The sequence below is a fragment of the Vidua chalybeata genome, chromosome 9, assembly GCF_026979565.1.
Source record: "Vidua chalybeata isolate OUT-0048 chromosome 9, bVidCha1 merged haplotype, whole genome shotgun sequence".
Classification (NCBI taxonomy): domain Eukaryota; kingdom Metazoa; phylum Chordata; class Aves; order Passeriformes; family Viduidae; genus Vidua; species Vidua chalybeata.
This window is the reverse complement of record NC_071538.1, coordinates 14852529-14878134: the sequence shown is the minus strand read 5'-3', so window position 1 is coordinate 14878134 and position 25606 is coordinate 14852529. Positions and strand designations below refer to the sequence as shown.

General features: G+C 45.9%; 1 protein-coding gene across 2 annotated transcripts in view; it reads left to right on the top strand.

The window, feature by feature from the left end:
- The first annotated feature begins 2969 nt into the window (after nt 1–2969).
- The window catches only part of DMAP1 (DNA methyltransferase 1 associated protein 1), a 32089-nt gene continuing 9452 nt past the window's right edge, over nt 2970–25606 (top strand). Inside the window, exons 1-8 of one of the 2 annotated variants that reach the window (XM_053951063.1) lie at nt 2970–3022; nt 3395–3550; nt 6165–6256; nt 6649–6844; nt 11161–11319; nt 12412–12579; nt 13445–13630; nt 16499–16570. In XM_053951063.1, coding sequence (XP_053807038.1) covers nt 3449–3550; nt 6165–6256; nt 6649–6844; nt 11161–11319; nt 12412–12579; nt 13445–13630; nt 16499–16570 — 975 coding nt within the window. In that variant the 5' untranslated portion in view covers nt 2970–3022; nt 3395–3448. Of the gene's footprint in view, nt 3023–3110; nt 3551–6164; nt 6257–6648; nt 6845–11160; nt 11320–12411; nt 12580–13444; nt 13631–16498; nt 16571–25606 lie in introns of those variants that run through there. The other variant, XM_053951064.1, reaches the window with a different exon arrangement.

Here is a 25606-nt window from a genome sequence, read left to right as displayed (position 1 = left end):
TGCTACAGTTGACAGGTCCCACAGCTGGTCTGGGATTATTGATTCATAGGGAGAAGGAGTGTTGCAGATCTGAGGGTTCCTTAGGCAGGGCTTGACCTTCAGGATGCTGTGGTCCATGGGGACAGCATAGAGCTGGGGAGGGGATAAAAGTTCTGGGGGTGGGATGCAACCTGGGTACTCCAGGGTGGGAGGATAGTTTGGGCGTGCTTGGACAAGCTGACACAGACCATTCCTCGCCGTGAGGTCGGAGCTTGGGTCCCCAGGACCAAGGTGTCCCTGCTGAAGTATGCTCCCAGGGCTTGAGTCTTCCATCAGAGAAGCAGTCGAAGTGTCCCATCCCTGCCATGGCGGGAAGGTCCAGCAACCAGTCCCTGTGTCCATGCTGCTTGGGGTGGGCCAGGTGCCACGATAACGGGGCTGTGGCTGTCACCGCACCCTTAGGAAACATTTGGCTTCAGGCACTTGAACCCACGGGGAAGTGATAACTCCCGGCTCGCTTGCCCTGCCTGGACCCACACCTGGCGCTGTTGTGCCTTAGTCACACACAGAGAGTGTTTCCACTGCCGGGCCCCAGATAACCTTCTCCTGCCCCACTGGCCACAGTGTTTGCACTTGTCCTCCTCCGCTGGTGCCAGGCTGGGAGACACACACACCCTGAGCCCTGGTCGGAAGGCACGCACACCCCTGACCTGGGGTCACCTTTGGTCATGCCTGGCAGCCAGGGCATGGGTAAAGGGCCTGAAGTGCATCCTTCCCCAGCATCCTGAGGTGGGTGAGGAGCTGGCCTGGAGGGGGCCTTCCTGCCAGGGCTAAATCTGGGGGCACATCTCCCCCCCCAGCTGCTTGGTGGCAGATCACCCAGGCTTGGTACCCTGGACATCCCTGGTATCCAGTATAGCTGGAGGTGGGTGATGGTGTTGCAGTGACAGGACAGTGATGCCAGAGTTACACGGCACAGAAACACAGGGCTCCCCGTCACTGCTGGCTTTCCCTGATTCCCTGCGTTCCCCCGATACTCCCTGTGCCCTGGCGAGGCAGGACCCAGGTGGTCAGATCTGGGCACAGTCCCACTACTGGACTCTCAATGGTGGGCCAGGTACGTGACTCAGCTTTGCAGCCTTTCCCCTTTGTTCTGTGCTAGCTTTGGGATGCAGTGGCCATTAACAATAACTCCAGGCCAGAAACAGGAACTGCAGCCCCCCCTGAAGCAGTGTTAATTGCTCCGCTGATGAGCCCATTAGCGGAAGCGCCCAGCTAATGTGTTTCACCTGCAGGTCCATACAGCTCTAGGTGGGACACAGAGGCTCACAGAGGTGTGGGGGAGGCAGGCCAACAAGTGGGAGATATAATCAAAAAAACGCACTGAATGGTCCCATCTGTCTCAAGGCTTTATTTTTGGAACTGGTTTTTGTTTTCTTTAAGTGCCGTTTAACGGGATAAACGGACTGCGAACAACCGAACAATCCGCCACGAGTGGCAAAAAGAGAGGCCCCTTTTTTGTTCTTACAAAGCTCTCCATGGAGCCACTGTGCCAGGCTTGCCAGGCAGGCAGAGACTGCAAAAGCTGGGAAAGCCTTGTCTCCTTCTGCAAGCCCACATTGGGAGAGTGTGGACCCCGCTTCCAGGCCAGCTGTGGAAAGAGAGCAAGGAAATGTGCTAGAAATTATTAGCAATGTCCAGACAGACTGATGGAGGAGGACTTGGTTAGATAAGGCAGAGCTTAGAGCAAATAGGGCAGGGAAAAACCTCAGGATCAGCTCTGTCCTTGTGGGAAGGGTGCTAAAAGCCATGGCTGGTAGTGTGGAAAGGAGCAGAAAAGGGATTCAATTATTTCTGGGGACAACAGATGGTACTCTGGGGGTGTCACCGGTTCCCATTGCGGCACACGGGCATTGTTGGGGCCCTGATACAGAGGTGATGTGTCAATCGTCATGGGAAGGGCTCACCAGCAGGATGGGGATGGTGGTAACTTCAGCACAGCCTGGCTGGCATTGAGGGATTCCGTGCAACAGCAAGTGGGTTCAGCTCATCCCAAGGTTGCAAGGAGAAGAGATTCCCCTCAGAGGCAGCCCCTCTCCTGGGCTATCCAAGGTGGCTGGCAGGTCCCAGTGTTATCTCTGTGCCCTGTGCAGAAACCATCTGCTTCAGGCAAACCTCTGCCAGGCAGCCTTGCTCTGCCTCAATCCCGCAGGAAGGTGATTTCTCGAAGTCTCTCCTGGCACCGCACCACTGTTTTCTCCCCTTTCCTCGTTCCTCCATCTCTTCCCACAGGGAAGAGGAAACAGAACAGTCTTATTAGTAAAACTCTCATTCCGGGCTGCCTCATGTGAGCGCTGCAGCCCTGGAGCATAGAGCATGAGGGCGAGGGGCACACGCTGTGGCACACGAAGCCGGGCCGAGCAGCCCGAGTGTGCCGTGAGGCGTGCCTGGCACCGGGCTGGCCCCCGGCACGGCTGGCGGGGAGAACGGGACAGGGCAAAGCCGCCAGCGAGCGCCTCGGGAAAGGAGACGGGAAAACTCCTGATGAGCTCTGCGGAAAATTAGGGTCAGCCCCGGGACCCCGGGAGAGCGGCGACCCATCATAGAGTCCCCGAGGGAAGGGGGTCACGGCAGCTGGGGGTCACGGGTGGGCGCGACGAGCGCATTCGCGGCGCCCCCTCCCCGCCGCGCGGGCCGGGCTCGGAGGCGCCGTCGGGCGCGGCGGTGCTGCCACCTCCTGGCGCGGGAGCGAGCTGCGTCTGCAGCGGGCTGTGCGCCCTGAGCGGGGCGAGGGGTGCCGGGACCCGGCCGGGGCCGGGCGCTGCCACGGGGCCGTGGGGAAAGCGGCGCCGGCGGCCTCGGGCCGGGCGGCCACGACTGCCAGGAGCGGGACTCGAACCCGCAATCCTTCGCCCTCACCCCCGCGTGGTGCGTCCCCCAAAGCGCTCCGGGCACTTCCGGGCGCCTCTTGGCGGGAGCGGAAGCGGCGCTGCCCGGGCCGCCGTATGCGCCGCACGTCCCGGTGGCCGCGGAGCCGGCGCCGGTGGGTGCGCGGGTCCCGCTCGGAGCGGGGCGGCCGCGGCCGCGCGGGGAGCGCCGCGTCTCGCACGCCCTCCCGCAGGCCTCCCGGGATCCCCCCGCGGGGCTGCGGGCCGCGGGCGCGGCGTGCGGAACCCCCGGGACCCGCCGGGTGCAAGGCCCCGTTGTTGGGCCTGGCGGGGGGATGGGAGGCGGCCGAGGGGGGTGTGTGTCTATGTAGATATAAGTGTGTGAGTGTGCGTGTGCATGTATATGCGTGTGTGTGCGCAGATATACGTGCGTGTATGTGTATACACGCGCACCTACGCGTGTTTGTACGAGTCCGGGATACCCCCGCGGGAGTTAACCCCCGACCCCCGGTTTCCCGCCCTCCCAGAGCTGGAGGGGACGGACGGGACGGCGCAGAGAAGGCCAGAGGGCAGGCGGAGCCATGGCGACGGGGGCAGATGTACGGGACATCCTGGAGCTGGGAGGCGTGGAGTCAGAGAACACGGGCACCATCAACAAAAAGGACATTATCAACTCGGATAAGGTGAACTGCAGTGCCCTGAGGGGCTGCGGCGTGATTTCTGGGCGCTCACTGACCTTGCATGTGGTGTTTGGGGTGAATGTTGGAAGAAAAGATGGAATTAAGCGTGTACCTTCTTAGTTACCTGTGCCGTGGCATCTGGTGTGGGATTTAAGCTGGAGCTGTGTAAGCCGTGTCCTGCTGAGCTGGGCCTGGCCCCAGGACATTCTCAGCTGTGTCCAAAACTCTCATTTTATGAAGTATCTAGCCCCAAAGCAAATGGAAATAATATAACAGTCTTGTTTTAGAAGAAAGAAAATATTGTCTGACTCGAATGAATGACAGAAGTCTTCCAACCTGTGTGGGGAAGGTGTGAGGGTGGGGTTTGGGACAACTGGGATGCATTGCCTGCGGGAATGGGGAATGTGGCAAGTTAGTAAGCTCTGTTAAGGCTGTGTGACATAATGTGCTGCATTCTGTGTGGTGATGTGCTACAGTATCTTGTTGTCTTCTGTGTTTTAAATTTGGGCAAGGTCATGGGTGTCCCGTGTTTTGCAAGGTGTTGGGACGGTCAATTCAGGAGTAGTTATGAGATGTGGAGGTGCTTTGAAATGAGCCCAAGGGAGCTCTCTGGTACAGAGATGGTCTGATTTGAAGTAAAGCCTGTGTATTTGGGGTAAAAATCAAAACAAAACTAAACATACACAACCACCCCATCCCTAAAAGCACCTTCTGGCTGTCATTGCTTGCCTCCACTGAAACGTTGTCTCCGAGGAGAAACACTGTGGTTTCACTGCCTTGCTAGGGCACACAGTATAATTGAGGTAATGGAAAACCACTGAGTTTCAGTCATGTAAAGGCTGAAATGTTAAACTGCTGGTTATGGACTGTGTTGGTGAACAGTGTCTGGTGAGCAGCCTGATGGCTGGATTCAGCCTGCAGTGTTGCCACTGAGTGTTTGGAGTTGTGAGTTCTTTGATTTAAATGTGTTTGTGTGTTGGGCAGCAGAGAGCCAGAGGAGTACTGGTTGCTGGCTGTCTCTTTGGAGCAGGGACTGAGATGGTTTTCTCCTCAAGTTTACTGTAATGGGAAGGGAGAGGAAGGGAAGGTGCAGGGAAAAGTTCTGGGAGGTGTGCAGGAGGCCACTTGAACGAAACATTCTGAATTTCTACAAAGTACAGAAACGAAGCCAAACCAAAGGTGTAAGCTGTTATCACATGGAGAGTGCAAAGTTGCTAATAACAGTGCAGCTCTCACTCAGGAAATAGATCTGTTCTCAATTAGAAAAGAAACAGATTGATGTCTTGAAATCACAAGAGAACCATGAAGTACTTTCCAGTCCATTAGTGACTGAGAATGTTAAAATAAAAATTACTAGGCATAAAAACATTTAAATCAGCATGACCAAGTAATTTGTTCTCAACTCCTAAAAGAGCTGGCTGAGCTGATCTCTGGCCTGCTGATATTAACTTTTAATAAATCTGGGAACTTTGGGGGAATTCCAGAAGCCTGTGTTCATACAGGGTGTGTGGTGACCTGCGGGTAACTGCCTTGGTTGGCCTTACATTGCTGCTGGGCAAAGTGATGGGCACACTAGGAGAAAGGTGCTTGACTGGGGATGAAAAGGTGCTGATATAATGCGTGTCTGTCATGAAGTTTTATGGAAAGTAGTTGTAGTCCAAGATGATAGTGACTTATTTTTTCAGTGGAATCTTGAATTTGCTTGATAAAGGTGACTGTATGGATTTAAGCACAATTTATGATGCAATGTTAGTTTTACTACTGAAAAATATTCTGATTTAAAATTTGGTAGTGATATAGTAAGCAAGTACATAATAGTAGTGTCTGGGGTAGTAGTTATAAAGATGGTACAGTTAAACCAAATGCTCAGTAAACTTTTCCCTCTTAAATAAAGTGTAACTTCTTAGTGTGGCTGTTACTGTACTTACCTGAATCCAAAGCTGATCACCTGATACAGTTGATTACTGATAAACTTGTATATGGGTATGACTTGGACTGTGTCTTAGAAACCATCAATTCTGTCAAGGGTTTAGGGGCCAAGCTGAGTTGTGTACACTGAATTCCTCTTATGAAGAAACTGTCAAAAAATTGTTTGCTGTGTAAATGGGAGAGCACAGCTGGGACCAGAGAACTTTGGTAGGTGACACTGGGGGTTTTGCCAAGGGGCTACTGCAAGGGTGTAATCACAGATGGTAAAAACTGAAGCTGCTGCAGAACAAAGTGACAAAAACTGTAAAAAACTGGGAAGACATTTCTTACTCGAAATGTAGAGAATCACTTTATTAAATGCATTAATATCTCTGAGGGAGGACAGTGCTTGCCTAGTAAGAAAAGACTTAGTGCACCAGCCCCTGCAATCTACAGCCAGATGTTCAGCTTGGAATTTAAGTGTGTTATCAGCAAGAGCAAATGTGGGTACTGGTGAGCCCTATCACTGAAAGTGGGTACATTTTGTCTGTCAGCATCTTCCACCAGGAATAGGCACTTTCTTGGAGAAATTCAAGGTGTCTAAAACCAGATAAAATTAAAAACCATCACAGGGCATCAAGTTATACAATTTTAATGTTCCCTGAGGAATTTCTACCTCTGAATCTAAAGTGCAATTTTTTTGTTTCAGAAAAAATCCAAGAAATCTTCAGAGACATTGACGTTTAAGAGGCCAGAAGGAATGCACCGAGAAGTTTATGCACTTCTCTATTCTGACAAAAAGTAAGAGCACGTGGTCATCTGGGCAGGTTGTGGGTTGGCCTGGGCTTTTGGTGGCAGGGCAGCATCCTATTGAAGCCAGGGGCAGTCTCACTTCTTAGATTGATACCCTGTTGTGCTCAGCCCATGCTTGTGCCCTTCTCTTAGTCATGGACAGTGTCTGTTTTCTCTCTTCTAAATTTGAGGGGTTTGCTTGATCTAGGAAATTAATGTGATACAGGAAAAACAGTCTAATGCAGACAAACCAGTGCTCTTAGCCTTTGTATCTTTCTTAATCTCAGCTGGGAATAGCGCCTGCTTTTGTATCTGCAAAAAGAGCTCTGAGCCTGGAATCTCTTTGGGTTTGTCTTGGACTGCTCCTTGCTTCTCATTACCAGCACTTTTCTCCACCACAGGGATGCACCTCCGCTGCTGCCAAGTGATACAACTCAGGGTTATCGAACAGTCAAAGCAAAACTGGGCTCCAAGAAAGTCCGGCCTTGGAAGTGGATGCCTTTCACCAACCCAGCAAGGAAAGATGGAGCAATGTTCTACCACTGGAGGAGGGCAGCAGAGGAAGGGAAGGATTACCCTTTTGCCAGATTTAATAAAGTAAGTGGGAGCACTTGCAAACAAAAGCATATATACAGCAGCTGGAAAATACCCTTCAGTCAGTTTCTTGGCTGTCCAGACAGGAAGCTGATTCTTTCAACACGTGAAGGCTGAGTTAGATTTGGTAATTGCATTTTGAATTGCAGCGTGACCTACAGCCATGTGACCATGGACTGATGTCTCCAAATCATTCAGGCAAAGCAGGCTTTGTATATGGTCAGAGCTTGGTACAGACCCCGGTGTTTCAGGTGTGCAGTCATGGATTTGGTGAGGAGAACTCGTGATACCTACCTCTGTTCCTGACCAGCACCCTCCCCCTGATTACAGACTCAGGGTTGTAAAAGGTATTCTATTCTGAGTGAGTCATAAAAGTCAGAAATTCTGCTATTTTGCTCATTATGAAAAAAATGGCTTGAGCTTGATGGCCAAAAAGGTGGCTAGCAACCTCTTGGCCAGATTCCAGCACAGATGCTGAATTACTTTGCGTTCCCTCTGAAATTGCTCTCGTGGTATCAGTGTGGTGCAGTCCCCTGTTCTTTGCATCTTACATTAAATTGTCACAATGTGTTGTTGTAATCTCCTGCTGTCTTTTGTCCCAGATGTATCTGCTTTGAGTGGCTGTGCCTTTTATGTGTATGCACAAAGAAAACTACATCAAGATTTATACTTCAAAGTCAGGACCTCCAAAGTTAGGAAGGAGCGGAGTTATGGTGCTTCCATAATGTAATTTAACTCCCTTCATGATGCAAATATGAAAGAGTGAGAAAACGTGATTCCACAAAAGCTCTGCTTGTGTGTAACCGTATACAATATTTTAAGTTTGTAACCCACAGAGCATCAGCTCTAACAAAGCTTGGCTTCCTGCAGAGTTAAGTGGTTGGTTGACCTTACATGTTAGAAGGCTCAGGCTCTGACTGATGCTTTTCCTGTAGCTGGGACATTGGTAAGAGCCTCCTGTGGTATCTCTTCTCTGATGTCTGGGGTGGAAGTCTGAAGTATGACTCACTTAGTCGAGGCACCTACCTAGCTCTCTGAGTGAAACTTTGTGAGGCTAATTGTCTCTAAGACTCTACTGCTGGAACTGGTTTTGGCTGAGTTCAACTGAGTTTATCAGAGGGGGCCACACATCACGTCTGGGTGTTCTAATTATATGATTCTCGTTGCCTTAACATTATCAGGTACTGTGAACTGACAGGCAGAAGGCTGTAACCTTTAGATTAGTGGTACAGACCTCTGCCATCTGCAAATGCACAATTACATAATATCAGGAGCAAGTTGTTATCCTTGTGGTGCTGTAGTTGAGAAAGTTGAAGGCACTGATGAAGAGTTTTGCGGATATTTGCTTTATCAGAGGAAATTTACTTACTTTTCCAGGCTTTTTCGTGGGTTTCTGCTCACATACTTGCTGCCTCTGCCTGAATCTTTCCCTCCCCTTGGCATGAGCCTGTTTTCCTGTGTAGTCTGTCCTGTTGGTTGCTCAAGCTCTTTAACCAAGCTCCTGGGTCACTGCTCAGTTGCTTTCCCTTTTCTCTGTGCTTCCTTCCAATACAATTCCCTCCTCTTTGTTGTGAGATCCAAAATGTGAACTTGGGTTTCACCATGTACACTGGGCCTCGTTTCAGGGTGTGAAATAGGAGTATAAAAGCAGCTTTGCTGGTGTTAGAGCAAAGCCCTCTCTCAGCCAATACTGTTTTTTTTGGCTACCATCAGTAAAGGCTTGGCGAAGGAGTATGAGAATGGGGCAAATACATATTTTCCTACTTTCTGATGGTCTTTGGCTTAAGGATTTCTTAATTTGAAATCTGTGTTTAATAATTCTTGCTAGGTACATTCAGGGCAGAAAGCTGCTTCATGAGTAACTCATGCTAATGAGTTCTTCAGGTTAATTTTGTGTGGTATGCAAAGGTGCTTTCCTCTGCTCATTTCAAACTGCTGCCTTGAGGTTTAGTCCCTCTGAGATCTTGTGTTACATGATGTAGTAAATTTTCCTTGCTGTGTACTGTGTTCTCTGTAGTGTGACATGCCCTCCTGTGCACTCTCTTGTTCTCAAATATCCTTTCTTTTGAAATGTGTGGACTAAGAGTGAATGTTCCACTTATGAAAGCATGGTGGATTTATGTGGGCTCTTTTTCTCTATTTCCCTCATAATTTTTACTGTTTGGGTTGAATTTTTACCTCTTTAGGCATTGTGCTGATGTTTTCACAGAGCTGTCTTGTGGCTCCAGGATCCTGAGCAGTTCAGCTAATTTAATACTCATAATTTTGTGAGTTTATAGTGTGAAATGTTGGACTGAGAGAGGTTTTCTGGGCCATTGAATCCTCCTCTTGGCTCTTTCAGGTCCTCCCACAATCCAGTCCTTTTCATAAACTAATCAAGTTCCTTTTGAAAAGCACTTGGCTTATCCTGCCCCTGTGCTTCCTTGGGAAGCTCTTCTAGACTGTCTTTGCTTCATTTCATTTCCAGGTTAAATTTTCCGTGTTAAATTGGCATTTCTTTGCAAGTCAATTTCTTTGTTCTTATTTCAGTTGTTCTTTTCTTCCCGTGAGTATTCCTTTCATTTCATCTAGCGTACTTGAAGCCTGCAGTCAGATTCTCCTTCAGACTTCCTTTGCTAGGCTGTGTTCTCTTCCAGTCTGCTGTAGGAAGACAGGCTCACCACCCCATTACTCATGCTCTTCTCTGTACTTGTTTCCATTTCAGTGCATCTTTCCTGACCAGGGATCAGTAGTGTTGTAGTTGGTATTCCTGCCAGTACTCTTGTTGTGCAGTTGAAACACTGCCAGTTTCTGCTGGAAATCCCTCTCTGGGGATCATATTTGCCTTTTCATGGTTATGTTGCATTTGAATGTATAGTCAACCTGTGGTTGGCTCAAGCTTTCCATCTGTTCCCACCTTCTGATTTCTTTCAGGGGTTCTCACCTGAGCAGCCATGAACGGGGCTGAGGAAGTATTTTGGAACTGCCTTTGCTCTTGTCACATTCTCTTGTCTGATGAGGCATCTGCCACCTTCCCTTCCATCCACTGCAGAGAGCCTGGCTGGCTCTTCTCCATGTGTGTGTGCTCCTCTAGAAATTTTGTTTCATGATATGCATGAGACATCCTTACAGTGTTTGGTAAGATGGCTTTGCTCCTGGTGGAAGTGGTACTTGAAGGTTGAGGTTCAGTGCATTCCCAAGAGATCTGCTTCACCTTTGAGTTTCTGTGTCTAAGTGATAGAGGAAAGGCAGTAGACCTAAAGAAGGTGTTGTTTGAAGGCTCAGAAATGCTCCTCCAAGCTGTATGGAGTTCATGAGGATGAGTTTCCTGGTGACAGGACCACAGAGGTGTTGAAGCACATCTGCTTGCATGCACACTGTTTTCTTCTGGAGGCAGGATCTCCTCAGGCTGAGCAAAGTTTTGCTGCAGGAGGAAGGGAGTGAGGGGGAATAAGGGAGGAAAGCACAGGCTTATTTACACTTGCTTTACCACATGCTAGGATTTCCCCTAATATAGTAAGTATTTTTGCTGTTTCATTAGTACTCATGTGACACTTGTGTTCTGGATAGAGCCCTTGCAGAGCAATCCCAGTCTGGGGACAGTACTGTGGGCTTGGTCCTTTAGGCACCTGGGACACTGTGAGAGTTGGATTTTCATTTGGCTCTGTCATTCTGCTGGGGAAAAGATCTGGGGAAGGGAGGGACAAAGTTATTTGTTGGGGAAGGGAGGGACAAAGTTATTTGCCAAGTTTATGGCCTTCAGTTGTACAGTACACAGTCTTTCAGATCTTCATGATGCTGTCTGCACCAAACATAAAAGAAATAGTCTAAGTATCAAAGCAGAAGGTGTGCTAAAGGCTGGGGATTACTGCTCCTTGTCTTTCCTGTTCTTCCTGTACAAGTGAGCATGTCCCAATCCAAGTAAAGAGTCAACTGTCAGAGTACTTTGTGCCAAGGTATTGGTTTTGCTGTATGGGAGGAATGCAGGGAGGCTGGCTGAATCTTGGTTTCACTGTCATGTTAGCCTGAAATTTTGAAACCCAGAGTCAGGATGTGGGTTGCTGACCTCTGCCTGTGTAAACCATCTGAAATAGGTTTCAGCCTCCTAGGCAGTAGTTCCTGGTAGGCTTCCCTGAATGTCACATTTTGGCCTTGGAATCACACATTGCTCCATATCAAGTCCTCTCCCTGCTCATCAAGTTTCCTATCAGGACGCGTTGCTCCGGGTCCTGGCAGCCCCCTCCTGTCAGTGCTGTGCTCATGCTCTTGGCTCAGGTATCTTGGCAGTGAGGAGGGCAGTGCTGCAGGAGAGCTACCATGGTTTTCTCTTCTCTCCACAGACAGTGCAGGTTCCTGTCTACTCAGAGCAGGAGTACCAGATGTATCTCCACGATGATGCGTGGACCAAAGCTGAGACAGACCATCTCTTTGACCTGGCTCGGCGGTTTGATCTGCGCTTTGTAGTCATTCATGACCGCTACGATCACCAGCAGTTCAAGGTGAGTCCTGGGGGCCAAGTTGCTGCTAGCAACCTGCTTCTATGGCATGTGCAGGGTTTTCTGCGCTTGAAAGACCAAATTACCCTTATATCAACTTAATTAGGGGAAAATAATGAATTATTGGCATCAAGGAGTATTGAATTTCCAGCACAAGGCACTGCTGTTTGCTTTGTTTGTAATTAAATGCACTGTGACTTGTTCTCATTCCCTGTTGTGTTTTATTAGAAAGTTAGGTTTGCACCTGCCAGGAAAACAGCTTCTTGTTCCTTTGAAGATAAGGCAGCTGGGGAGTTTGTTTGAGCAGGCTAGGTGTTCTGGATTTCAGTCTAGGCCCTTGGAGAAGGATCTGTCAATGAACCCTTGGAGCTGGGACTTCTCCCTGGTGCTGCTCCTGACTTGTGGTTTGAGATGGTACAGGTTTCCATCATCTCTGCTGTGAAACAGGGACCATCAGTGATTTGAAATTGCAACCCTGGTGTCATGATTGATGATCTACTATACTGGTTCCATGCCTCCTGGTGACATAGGGAATGATGTGACATCTACAGAACAGCTCCTTGTTATCCTCTGAAATGCTCACATGAAGAGCAAAGTAAAATAACAAGGGTATGCCCAGCTGAGCAGCCCAAACATCTTTTGTGCTTGGGTTAATGGACCACAGCTCAGACTTCATGAAATCATGGGCAGTGAATTGATGCAGCTGATACCTTGGCTGTGACTTGAATGACCATTGTCTGGAGCAACTTGGAGACCTGTGCATTTGTTGCAGTTTCCTGCTTGCAGTCTTTCTCCTCTCAACTCTTATTGCATCCTTTTATCTTCACTGCTCGGGATGCTTCCCTGCTGTATTGTCTCTAAACCCTCAGCACTGCTGGATCTTTTGGTGGGTATTTTTAAAGCAGTAGCTGTGAACCCGTGGCAGTTAATTCATGCAGCTCACTGAGAAACTGGGAGGAAGGGTCTCTGCTAGGCCTTCCTCCCAGGCACTGTCTCTTGTACTGTATGTGACATCCTTGTGGTCCTTAGGTGGCTACTGCACAAGGTTTTGCTTAGTTCTTCCAGAATGTTGTCATCCTGTGATGTCTTCCACAGAAAAGGTCAGTGGAGGATCTGAAGGAACGGTATTACCACATTTGTGCCAAGCTGGCAAACATTCGTGCAGCTCCGGGCACAGACTTAAAAATCCCAGTGTTTGATGCTGGCCATGAGAGACGAAGGAAGGAACAGCTGGAAAGGCTTTACAATAGGACACCAGAGCAGGTAACTTTGGAAGAGAGCATCACTTCTCCAGAAGATTGATAAGTTGAATCAGGAGGTGTATGATGCAGGCCAGAGGGTGGGAAAGGTAAAGAAGGGCTGGACAAGAAAAAAGCAACACCTGAGTACAGCTTTTGTTGGATTAATTTCCCTTTAAGGAGTTTAAAAGGACAATAATTGAGAAATCTGACTATCCAGGAGAAAGGCCTACATGAGCAGAGTAATGGTCTCTGGTAACTGCCAGGATCTTCTCAGTGACACTGACTGTATTAGTCCTCTGATGGAAGCAAATTCTCAATGTTATGGGTACCAGAGTCTCGTGGAGAGAGTATTATTTATTTGAGAGTAAAAATCTTTCCAGAAAGCATCAAAGACTAAATCTACATGCTTATTTCTTCTCTATGTTGAAGCTATATAATGGTCCTACAGTTTAGAGATTAAGAAAGTGTGTCCTCCATAGGCTGGGGGAGAGCATCCTTTTCACTTAGTTCCCTCCAAGGACAAGTTCATATGTGAGGGGAGTTTTTGTCTTTTCACAACATTGTATTTGCAACTACAGCATATTTGGGCTTTTCAACCCTTCTGTCTGTGCTTTTGGTCTCTGGAAGAGGGGATTAGTAATTTATGGATTGTTGAAGAGTGCATCATAAATATTGTGATACAGTACCTACCAGATTGTAGAGTGGCATTGCCGTGGGTGCAGGGTAGGGTTATAGAGTGTAACATGCTCTACAAATCCAAGAATTTAGGCAGGAGCATAAAATCATTCCCGGGCTGGCCCAGGGCAGAGCTGCTATCGGTAGATGGCCCCCTTGCCTTGCCAGGCTTCCTCTGCTCTTTGACTGCCCTGACGTGCTCTGGTCTGCAGGTGGCAGAAGAAGAATACCTCATCCAGGAGCTCCGTAAAATTGAAACCAGGAAGAAAGAGAGAGAAAAGAGAACCCAAGACCTGCAGAAGCTCATCACAGCTGCTGACACCACCACTGAGCAGAGGCGTGCTGAGCGCAAGGCTCCCAAGAAGAAGCTGCCACAGAAGAAGGAGACAGAGAAGCCTGTAAACATTTATCTTTCTTTTTTTTTCCCTTTACCCTATTTATGCTCTGGCTGGGTAACATGTTTTCTGCAGCAGTCCTATGGGGATCAGGCCTTTTTAGGGTGGGGGGAGTAACTGCTGGCTGCCTTCTGGGAGATGTTTTTTGGTTACATCTTTGGAAGGCAGATTGGTGTAAGGCAGCCATTGTCAGAGTCCCCTGGTGTGCTCTTGGTCTCTCCCCCATGTGAAAAATGCTGGTTTAAATCCTGTTTCTCTTTCTCTGCCTGAGAAAAGGGATGAAATAATGCCAACTGTTAATGCATCATGGCAAGGAGAAGCATCTGTCTCCCTGTTTCTTCCAAGTGTATTCTGTTACTGCTGTGTAGGGTTGGCCCACAAACCCATTGTCTTTCACCTGCCTTATTTTTCTAGTTCAAGTTTTCCTTTCCTCCCCAGCTCCTGGATCTCAGCAGCATCTCCCCATGCTCAGTACATGCCCCTCTCCTGGTCCTCAGCTGTGATCAGAGCAGCCCTGCTGTGGGACTCTTGTATTCTGTGAGCTATAGCTATTTCTCCATGAGCTGAGCTGCAGTCTAAGGAGCCCAGAACACAACTTTCAGTTCACTTTTGGTGCTACCTCAGTTTCCCTTTCTGGAAAGAGGAGGACAGCATGGACTGATCTAAATTCAGCACCTTTAGTAGGAAAGGGCTGTTAAAAAATCTCAGATGTTTCCAGTGAGTCCCTGGGAATTCCTGTCCCTCCACCTTGTGAACAGAGAGCACTTGAGTAATTTTTCTCCAAAAGATTCTGTACAGAGAGGGGGGGAGAAGCAGTGAATTCTAGACAGTTATTGCTTGAAGTGTGCCTAATGGCCACCACTTCCTCTAAACACTCTTTTGGTGTGTCGTGTCCCATGTGTGTCCCTGCTGTGTGATGAGTATAATATCACTGGGCACCTTGTGCATTGAATTCCCTAAAGGGAAAGCTCAGCTATGGCTGGTATATCTCCCTATGAAGAAAGCAGTTTGTCACTGGTGGGAATGAAAAAAAGAGGGCTAGAGAACAGGGCTGGAAAGATGCTGAGGGTGCCAAGGCAAGGGAATCCACCCCTAAATGTTGGCTGGGGTCTGTCTGCAGGCATGTAGTGCATAGGCACACCAGGGTGGGCAGAGAAGCAGTTTCTGTTGTTGCACTAGCATCATTTCAACCATGACCGAGTCCATTAGGAGTCAATTACCAACTATAGCCAGGAAATGTTAAGAAAAAAATTGCATTTTAACTAAGAATTTGAATCGGGAGCTGCATCAGCATCATTTCAACAAAGGAAAATCATTTAGCAAAGAGTCAATTGAGGTTGAAGCGTTTACAGCATGTACAGGCTGTACAGGCACATGAGGCAAAAGAACCCATTTAATTGCTTATTGCTGAATGCAAGTCAGAGTTGGCTTGGCTGAGGCAGTGATGCTGATTTCCCCACGCTGCTTGTGTCAGGGTGTTCAGCAACAGGCTGAGGGACAGAGTTCAGGGAGTTTGGAAACCAGCCTTCATTCAAAAGAAGCAGAGAGGATTGGTTTTTGATTGCAGCCTTGTTTGTCTCTAATAAGGCAAGCAGGGGGGCTATATCCTACCAAAGATCAAAGTGATCTCTACAAGTTCATTAGCCCTGTTGGTAGTTAGAGAATACTTTTTCCTTCAGGGTCATGTTTAGGAATCTTTTTCCGGGTCCTCTGTTTATTGGACAGACAGCAGATAACTGAAATAATCTTAATGCCTGGCCATGCAGAGTGGTTTGCAGGGTGCCACCTCAAGACCAAGACCTAGAGATAACTGATAGGGATGTGAGAGTTATTGGCAGGGAACTTGAGAAATTGAGTCACTGTCCTTCAGCATCTCTTATGATCTTGGGGCAGCCCTGGCTGTCTCAGCCCTGTCTGGAACAAAGAAGGAGCAAGCTGCAGAGCCTCTCTGCAGAGAAATCTGGGAACAGCAAGGCAAATGCTGTCTCCAAAGAAATGGGGAGATTTGAGGTGGCTTAGTTTTGGAAAAACACAATTGTGCATGTGTTTTGCAGAGGTTGTGGCTATTCTCAGCTTGAATCACAAGTATTGCTGACCCATTCAGGGGAACCCAAACCATTCAGTGCACAGGTAGCCTGGTTTAATAGTTTAAAAGTCTGTTCACCTTTTGCTTTGCTCATCAGCATAGATTTTTAAGGGATTGTATTTATTTTTTTCCATTTCATTGCAATGCAACTATATGCTCTACTGTTAGCAGCAGAAACATGAAAGTTTGCTGCATTTTAATGCTGTGCTTAAAATAAGAAGTAAGAAAGAAAACTGTCTAATGAGTGGACAAATGACAAAACATGTATGAACAGCAGGCCTCCCTGGGAGGGGGCAGTCCTTGCATCCTCATTAGTGGCCTCATGTCTGTACAGATCAGAGGTTTCTCAGCTCATTCCTTCGAAAGTTTACAGTCAAAAGGCAAGATTTAGGGAAGTCCTGGGCTGTTTTGATCAGTGAAATGGGTCAAAGTTGGATAAAGATGATACTGTGAAAATATGTATAAATACCTTGTAGGGTCAGGGTTTTGGTGTGTGTGGATGTAAGATGCACTGTGCAGAGCAGTGCATTTAAACCAACTGACCAAAAATGTTTGAGCTTTCCAAAGATGCCTTGAACTGGAGTATTTTTCTCAATGAATTGGTTGGGATTTTACCACTGAATCCCATTGACTGGGATTTTCCTCTTGCCTCAGCTCTGACATGTGGCTGTGGCAGGTGGTTCTCTGTCATAGGAAATGGTGTTTCCCCTTCAGATAGTCTCTATATGAAATGTTGTGTTTCTTGTGTTTCCTCCATCAACACATCCTGTTTCAATCTCTTTCAGGCTGTTCCTGAGACTGCTGGCATCAAGTTTCCTGACTTCAAATCTGCAGGTGTCACGCTGCGGAGCCAGAGGGTAGGCTCTTGTCCTGTTCCCGTGGGACCTGTGTTAATGTCTTTCACTTTGCCTGGCTCTCTCCTCGTCCTTTTATAGCTAAAGAAAGTCAAGTTCTTGCCTCTAAAATAAGAAAGGAATTCCACAAATGTGGAGACTCAGGAACCTGGAATGCTGGCTCTGTGGAAGCCAACTCATTGCCTTGCAGAGGCACCTGAAGTTGCTGCTGTTTGTCACTAGTGTGCCTGCTCTGTTGTTAGACACCTCTAACAGAACCAAATGGAGCTGTCTAGTCCAAACAGAGCTCACAGCCAGATCTAATAAGCCCCTTGGAGCATGTGTGTTACTAGCTGAGAGGTTCTTTTGGAGTGGTTTAGGCTGGAAAGGACCTTAAAAATCATCTAGTTAAGGTGATTAAGAACTGGATGTTCAGGTTGTGTCTTGAAAAAAAACAGAAACACATAAACACATTGAATTTTTAGCCTTTCTATTTACATTATCTTAGAAGATATTTTTTTGAAAAGCCCCTGTGTTCAGTCTGTTGCAGAGATTCTCCTGAGTAAAGAACTTTCTTGCTGTTCTTGTATTGCTTTCTTATATCAGCAGGACTTGACACCTGCCTCTTAGCCACAGGTTTTGAGATATCAAGTAACTTAAACCTGCTTGGTCAGCTGAATGTTTTCAGAGAAGTTTTGATAGCAAAATCCTGTGTGCCCATACAATTATTTTTGCTTTTTTCCCTAGCTAAAAAAAAAAAAAAAAAAAAAAAAAAAAAAAAAAAAAAAATTGCTTTATTATAGCAAAGTTGGATAAGTACATTGCTTGCCTGGCATCCTTGCTTGGCATAGTAAATTTAAAAGACTGTTTTTATGGAATGTTCTTTTGATATCAGACTGGTTTCAGATCTTGCTGGCTGTTAATAGAAATGTGTTTGGGATAATGCTGCTTTGATGTACTGGTGCATGTGTGTGTTAGATAGAGGCAGGATGCCTCAGCAGGGTCACTGCTGAGGGGCCCCTTCAGTGTACCAGTGCCACCATCCGCAGGATACGTGTTTGAGTGAGGGGCTACAGCCTTGAGGAAATCACAGTCCAGAGACAAGCAAGATTGCAGTGCAGGTGTTGAGATGTATTGAGATGTGGCAGATGTGTTCTCTGGCACTAAGATAAATAGAGTAATTTATGGAGATTGATTTGGATTTTGGAAACTAATAAGTAATGGTTGATCTTTTCTCTTTTTTTTACTCTCTCTGGAAGAGAAGCTGAGCAATAATGTATCGGTGATGGAACCGTCTGGCAAAGCCAGCAGCCTTTTTGTGCGCCAAACAGGCAATTCAAATCCCAGCCTTCATGAAAATGGGTGCTACATGCTTTTATCTGTTCCCTTTAATGCTCACAAGATGCAGTGTTAAGTTGAGGCATGGCAGTCTGATTCAGCAACTTTTAGCCTGCAGTATCCAAGCTCCTGGAGTGACCTAGAGCAATTTCCTATGTTCTTGAAATTTTTAAGGAGATAAATGCTGTTCTTAGAATTACCAGTGGTTTGTGAATTAAAAAGATGGTTTATCACTGATCTAGGTGAAAAAACTACACTTTGCTGTTTGGAAATGTGAAACCTACCTCTAACCCAGAAAAACTAATTAGTTTGTGGCTTTTAGCCAGTCACCTGGCTTCCTTATCCAAGCCTTCTCTGTTTTTAAAACGGGAGCTATTAGAATCACTTGCTTCACAGATGCATGATGAGGTCAGTATAGGCATTTTGAACTGGCAAGAGGTGCTGAAGTGCCAAGTGTTATGGAGTTGACAGTCCATGCTAATCCAAATTATTTTACTTGTGGGATTTATATGGCAAACCCTCTGATCTCCAGTGATGTGGAATTGATCAGGGTGGAGGCATACTAGAACTAAGTGAGGAATTGGAATGAAGTGCTGGAAATTCATACTCTGGCAACATCCAGCATAAGATGTTTTGCCCTTAGCACATTGAAAAATGATTTCTAAAGCTTGTGCTGTCCTGCAGTAAGTTCTTTTGCCTGAAGACCTAAAAAGTTCCTCACCTAAAGGCTTCTGTTGTCCTCCTTTATTTCATACTTTGCTACTGTGCTTTATGCCTTCGTGGTTAGGTGAAGTTGGATTTTGCAGTGAGATCAGGGCTCAACCTCTGTCATGTGTGAAAAATGTACCATATCATCCCCAGGATAATAGCACTTACTCTTTGATTAGAGATTTTTTTTTTCCTGAGGATTTACAATTAGTCTGAAATCTGAGTTAAAATTAATTTATAGAAATGAGTCCTTGAAGAAAAAGTTAGGAATCCGTATTCAACTTAATTTGTTCCCAGTAGGTTTTATGACAATAGCCATGGCTCTTCAAATTCCCCCTGTCATTACAGCTTACACAATCTTATGGACAGGCTGAATTTGAAGACTGGCTTTTTTTCCTCCTGTGAGGATTAATGGTCACTTACAGCCATTATTCTTCATAACCAAAAGTTTCTCCTTCAGCAGACGCTGAAGAGTAATCTTCTGCAGTGACTTCCACAAGCTGGCTTCTCTCAGACTGGCCTCAGTCTCCCATTGTTCTCCATGGGACTGTGGCCACAGGCAAAGAAGGCCACAGCCCCTGTGCCCTTGCTCTGCATGGGATTTCCCTCTGCCTCCTGACAGCACAGACTGCAAGTTTCTCTAAGCAGTGGGAAGCTGGGCATTATGAAAAGCTTCCTCTTAATTCAAGGCAGTGAATTGCCTTGGTGCCACTGAGAACAGGAGGCAGTAGCAGATGTTTGGAAAGGGGTGAGCCTTCTAAGAGTTTCTTGAAAAGAATTTTAGACCTTTGTATTTGATGTTAGTAAAACAGTGTTATGAAAATAACATCAGAAGTGTATTATTAATCCTAAGCATTACTTCTGGAAAACTTCCTGTTATACCAGCTCTGCTCAGCTGGGAGGTCAGACTGCCAAAGAGCCAGAGGAAAAGAGAGATGCATAGGGAATTTGAACAGGGAAAGGTGAAGAAAAGACTAAAGGGAAAGCAGGGAGCTCTGAGGAAGGAATGCTTTGCTGTGGATCTGCCTGAAGGAAAGGAAAATGGGAGCTTGGACTTGGATCTTTTCCAGGATCCAGACAAACAAACAGTAACCACATGTTTGTGATCTGGGCATGATGTTGCTTCAGCAAGGCAGAACTGAGTTTGTTCTGATTTCACCACAGTGTTTCTGTACCACGTATGTTCAGCTTTCTTTTAAATTTAACCTCTGACTTTGTTGTGTTCAGAGCTGTTGACTTTGGCATACTTAACATCTCTGCAGTGTGTTTTAAGTTCTCTCTCAGCCCTGTCTGTGGATTTTAACTTTCGATTCTGGTAATGCTGTTGAATTGTTGCAGCAGTGCTTTTAGGAAAGAAGATGATGCATGGAAAAGGGTGGATGTTTGTACCCACTCCTGCATGTTGAGGTGTGTGTCTGTGTCCTTGCTCACTTGTCATGGGTTTGGAAGCAAAGGAACTGGAAGAGAATTTATTGAGTGGTGTCTCATCTGGAAACAAAACAAAACCTTGTGATGAGAGATGATCAATGATGTTTGTAGAATTCTCAGTCTTCAGAAAGGACTAAGGGATGTTCCAGCTTAGTCATTCAAAGCTGGCCTCCTCCCCTCAGAAGAGGCTTCCAGCCAGCAGCCTGACTTCATCTGCTTAACTGGGATTTTGTAGACAATTTGCCAGTTGAACAAATTAAGAAAGAAGTAAAGGATGGAAAATTACAAGTAGAACTTTAGTACCCATAGATTCAAATATTCACACTCGTCAGCTTTTAAATGTTTAGTAGGCTTCTGAGCACTTTTTTAGCACTGATTAATAAATAAGAATTTACTGTGGATGTGTGGGGAAGCATGTGTTTGAGTTCTTCCATTTTTTTTCTTGGAGTGCAAACTAAGTGCTTCCTCCAAGTCCAAGGTGAACGAGGAAGATGGGCTTGTTTGTATGTATTTAGACATGTTTATTCTCTGTATTTGATCTGACCAATAATTACATGGCCAAGCACACTGGCTGTTTACCCTGCATTGGAGGCTGCTGGCTCTGTTCCTGCTCTGTCATTAATGCAAACCCAGGCTTCATTGGCAGTGAACATGTGACACATCTGTCTGTCCTCTTGTGATCAATACTGTCCCTTCAGAGGTTCAGCTTTTGGAAGCTGTTCCATAAAATACCAGTTATTCTTATTTGGATTTGATAAATTTAATTACTTGAAGCAATTAATTATTTATTTGCTTTGTATTGATTGCACTCTAAGGCGTTCTGACATCAATCTCATGGAGATCAGCACACCCTTATTAGGTGGGGAAAGTTTATGTTTCCAGGTCTGAACATCCCATGGATTAGTTAGCTGAGATGTGCTTGTTGCTTCTGCTAGCAATTTTTCATTAGTGAAGTTGTATGTTTTGCACTCTTCAAAAGAGTGGCTGGGAGTAATTTCCACAGGGAGTCTGACAGGTGTAGAAGGGAAGTAGTTCTCTCATTTCTGTGAATAAAACTTATGAAGAAATGATGCTGGCTGGATCGAATTAATGTTGTGGCATTGCCATCTATTTGTTGTACTATATGCCCTTTAATTAGGGCCAAGAGAGTGCTGGTGCATTTCCTAATCAAACTCCTGTCTGTAGAGAATGAAATAAGATGAAAATATTGGTGTATTTATTTCTACAGAGAACTGTAAAGGATACAAAATCTTGAATGAACTAGAGAAGGTGAATCCAACACATCTTTTCCTCCATTCTTGTTTTTAGCTAAACCAAAAGGCACTTAATGTTAAATTGCTGAAAGAAAATCCATCCATCACCTTTTTTTGTGGAGGTAATTGATGTGGGAGAGCATCTGGACCAAAGCCATAGTAGGTTCTCGGGTATAAGGAGAGCACTCTGGGTACAGGAGTGGGATCACTCTGGGTGCAGGAATGGGATCTTTAAAATAAATTGCAGCTCTGGAAAGGACACTCCATTTTGCTGCTTCTATTGAATCATCCAGTACCAAACAGCGTCCATGCAGTATGAGGCCTCAGGGACCTTTGTCAGTCCTGGATTTGAGAAGCTTTTAGCACCTTTGTGTGCCTGTAGTGACACAGTCTGGAGTGTCATTCATCAGCCAGTTTTATTGTGTGTAACACGTGCAGAGCTCCATATATATATCACTTTTTTCTTTCATTAGTGTAACCAATATAATGATTGGACTGTAATTAGTCACTGTGGTTGTTTGTATTTGTGTAAGTGGAGATTCAGTTAAATTATTTAAGAGAAAAGCAACATCAATTCAAGACTAAATGCATGTGTTGCTACACTTTGCTGTGTCTGATCTGGATGTTTACATGATGTTCTTGTACTATGGTAGAGTATCCTTGGAATTCCCCCTCCTGTGGCCAGTCTTAGGGTCCTCCCTGCAATCACAGCACACACTGCTGTGCTCTTGATTTGTTTCTGTCAGATGCAGCTTAGAGGCTACAGCCATTTCCATTTTCTGCAGGTCTCAGCTTGGTCTTCATGCCTGTAGTGAGAGGCAGGGGTAGGACTATCTGGGGATCTGCAGATCTGCTTAAAGCAAACTACTGTAATGTCATTCTGGTAATGTGCTTTTAGCATAAAATACCCCCAGTAAAAATGTCCTGTGCAGTTCTTTCTTCTGCAGCACTTCAGTTCCATGCAGTGAAGCACTTCAGAATTTCAGAAATGTGCAAATTCATATCTAAAACTGAATTTTTTAGCTGAGGTTTTTCAAATTCCAGAGCTTAATATGGTTCTTCCCTTCCTTGAGTCTTAAAACTGTACAGGAGTGAAGGCTCTCTGCTCCTGCAGAGTAGATCCATGGAACTCAGGAATGCTTGACCTTCAGGCAAAAAATGCAAAAAACATTATTCATCTGAAACTTTAGCACTCCTTCCTGGAAATCCACTAAACCATTCAGTACTCTAAAGATATCCATGAAGAAAGTGCCTAATGAGAAAGTTTTCTTGCTGCTGAAATCCATAAGGAAGGTGGTTTTCAATGTCAGTGAGCTGTATTATAATGCTGAACAATACTGGTGCTGGTGCATAAAGCCACAGGTACAGCCGTACAGGCTGTACAGGCACAAGTCAGATGTGTGGAGATTTTACGATTACTGTTTTTAGGACAGTTCTATTTTAGGGTGGGGGAAGGCTGATTTTAAGAAAAAGCTTACCTTAAAATTGAATTAAAATGAAGTGCAGCATCAGGGAGGGTACATGCGCAAAATTTAAATAACCACTGATTAATTTTAAAAACCTCGTATTTTGTTGGTAGACCAAACAAAAGGTTTCAGCACAAAAGAAGATTTTTAGAGGAGGAGTGGGAAGTTGGGAGCATCAGAAAGTGATGGATTGAGAGCAGGATATTTAAGATGACCACACAAATGCAATCACTCAAGGGCCCTGACTGAATCTGTAGATCCTGCAGACCTCTTCCATTCCTACTGCAGATCCCCATGACAGCCTCTACCTGCCAGGTGGTGATGCTGTGAGACATAATAGGACTGTGTTGCAAGCTCTGATATTATTTTGACTTCATTACTCTACTAAAATAGATTCAAATACATTTATAACTATGCTTAAAAGTATTAGCATAAATCATGAAAACTGAATGGAACACAAAAATAAATGAACCAAGTCTGTTTGGGGAGGCTATATCTTCAGTTATTTCTTATCCTGTTTGTTAATTTAATGAATTTTGCCAATTAGCAATTAATTTGCAGTAGGTCTCCTAGTCATTAGTGTGAATTAGCAAGGTTTTGTTGGCAGAATGCCTCGAACATTAAATAAAAACCCTGTATCATGCAAAACCTCAAGGGTACTCCATGGTGAGATCCTGTACAGAAATTGAACTGCAGAGGATCCACCCCAGTTCCAGCCCTTGCTGTGAAGGTGTGGTGGGTGCTCTGTTCTGATCTTTTTAAACTGCATGACCCAGCTTTGGAGCAATGTCCTCTTCCTTCAGGGGAGAGCAGGGCAGGGCAGTGCCCTGTATTCCATGTCCCCCAGACCAAGTGCATTCCAGCAGAGGCTGTGTATCCCAGGCTTCTTTCTGCACAGACAGGCTCTGGTACTATGGCTTTGTGGTGTTGACTCACAATTTTCTGTAGCTCTTTATTTTTCTCTTGGTACACGCAGTTCATGTGTTTAATGCAGGTTGTTTATAGCAAGGACAAAGGATTACAGTCCTTAAATCAAAAGTGATGTTGGTATAATTATAAGCACAGGCTGGTGCTGCAAAGAGGGCTGTAGGGAGAGGCTGTCAAAGGAGAAGAGCATCCAAAATATAGTAACCTCAAAAATCCCAGCTAATCAGTTTTCTGATGGGAGCAATCTGTTTCCCAGGTATTATTATTATATGGGGACTTTAAAGCTAATAAATAACAATAATAGTCTACTATGAGGAAGGAAAGAAAAGGGCAAATGCCATTCACCTCAGAAGCTGTGGTTGCTCACTGGAGTTCTCTGAGGAACATAATTTTCCTCAGCCCCTGTGGAGGCCTCCATCCATGACAACACCAAGAACATCCCAGGAGCTGTGGTGTCAGCAGTAAGGTTGCCTGAAGGGGTGTTTTCATTAATGCAGAGATATGGCCCACAGAAACCACATATCCCAGTGCAGACACCATGAGCCAGAGAGCTCTTCTCTGGGCTGCTGGCTGGGACTTGTGGCCTCTGCAGATTGCTTCATTCTTTGGGAATGAGGGGCAAGGGAGCACCACTTCCAGCACTATGCTGCTTCTGTGGGTATCTGCTTGAAAGGCCAAAACAAAGAAGGGCTTCCTGAAGTTAGCTTGGTCTTATCAGAGCTGTACAGAGCATGAAGACTTCTCTCTTGCAACAAGGCAGCCCAGCTAACGGACCTTGGCTAACAGATTATCAGCAGCATTTGAGTAATAGACTGCTCATTTAGTTTTAATACATTTTGCATAGAGAGCAATCAGCCTTCATCAGTCTTAGAGATGAATTGGCTTAGCCAGCTAAATTCTAAAGATATTAGTCCGACAGCAGCCACATAAATCATAACATTTTCTTAATGATGGTAAAATTAAAATATACTCTTGCTTTGAGAAACCAATGAAGCCTTCCTGTTTGCAGGCCAGATCCTCCTGCCTGAATTAAAGGGAAGCTTAATTGATGTGGTTTTAAACTAAACTCAGTCCCACTCTTCCTCAGCATCTTAAGTGTTCCTTTCTTTGAAGTTAAATTAATTTGTCCTACCTCTCCCTGTTCCATCCTCTAATCTTCAAGAGTGTCAGTGAAGACCGGACTCCTGTGGGACGTGATCCAGATGTGCACAACATCACAGTTGAAGGCTTTGCCAGGTTGTTTGTGTTACCAGCAGTTGCTTGAACTAGTGAAGGCCTCCCAGGAGGAAAGCTTGTGCTCTTCCTCTAACCAACAAACCAAGACCTCCTGTCTGTCTACCTAGCCTAGCCAGGGATGAACTTTTCTTGTCCTTTGTTCCTGAAGCTGGCTTGGTGCCCACCGTGCTTTTGCCAGAAGGTAGTCCTGCCTTTGGCTAAAAAGGCTTCAATGTCTGGTGTTGGGGCAGGAGTGAAGACACTCTCAGGGCTGTGATAGTCACACAAGTATTCTGTGCCCACGAACTCTTCAGTGGGGAGATGCTGGGCTCATTGTGTCCCCCAAATTAAGGGAAGTACCTTCTGACTAGGTCAGTCCATACATCCCCAAGCTGTGGCAGAGCTGGGTTTGTCACCAATTTAAATGTTCTGTATGATTCCTCATGGCGCAGAACAGTTCTTTGGGCTGAATCCTCTTGCTTTCAGGGATAACTTCCTGATGTTCTAGACTGACTGCTCAGTCTTCTGCTAAGCTGTGCAAAGTGACCTTTCCTTCCTTGGCATCCTGCTGCTAGCTGCAGCATGGCACCCATGGAATAAACAGAACATCTCCTGTCCCAGTGCTCTGGGCTGCCTTATCTTAGTGCTCTATCCTCTCCTTTTTCAGGAGAGCCTGTGCAGGTAGTCTGTGAAGCAGAGCTCCTCAGAAGACCTTTTTTAGTGAG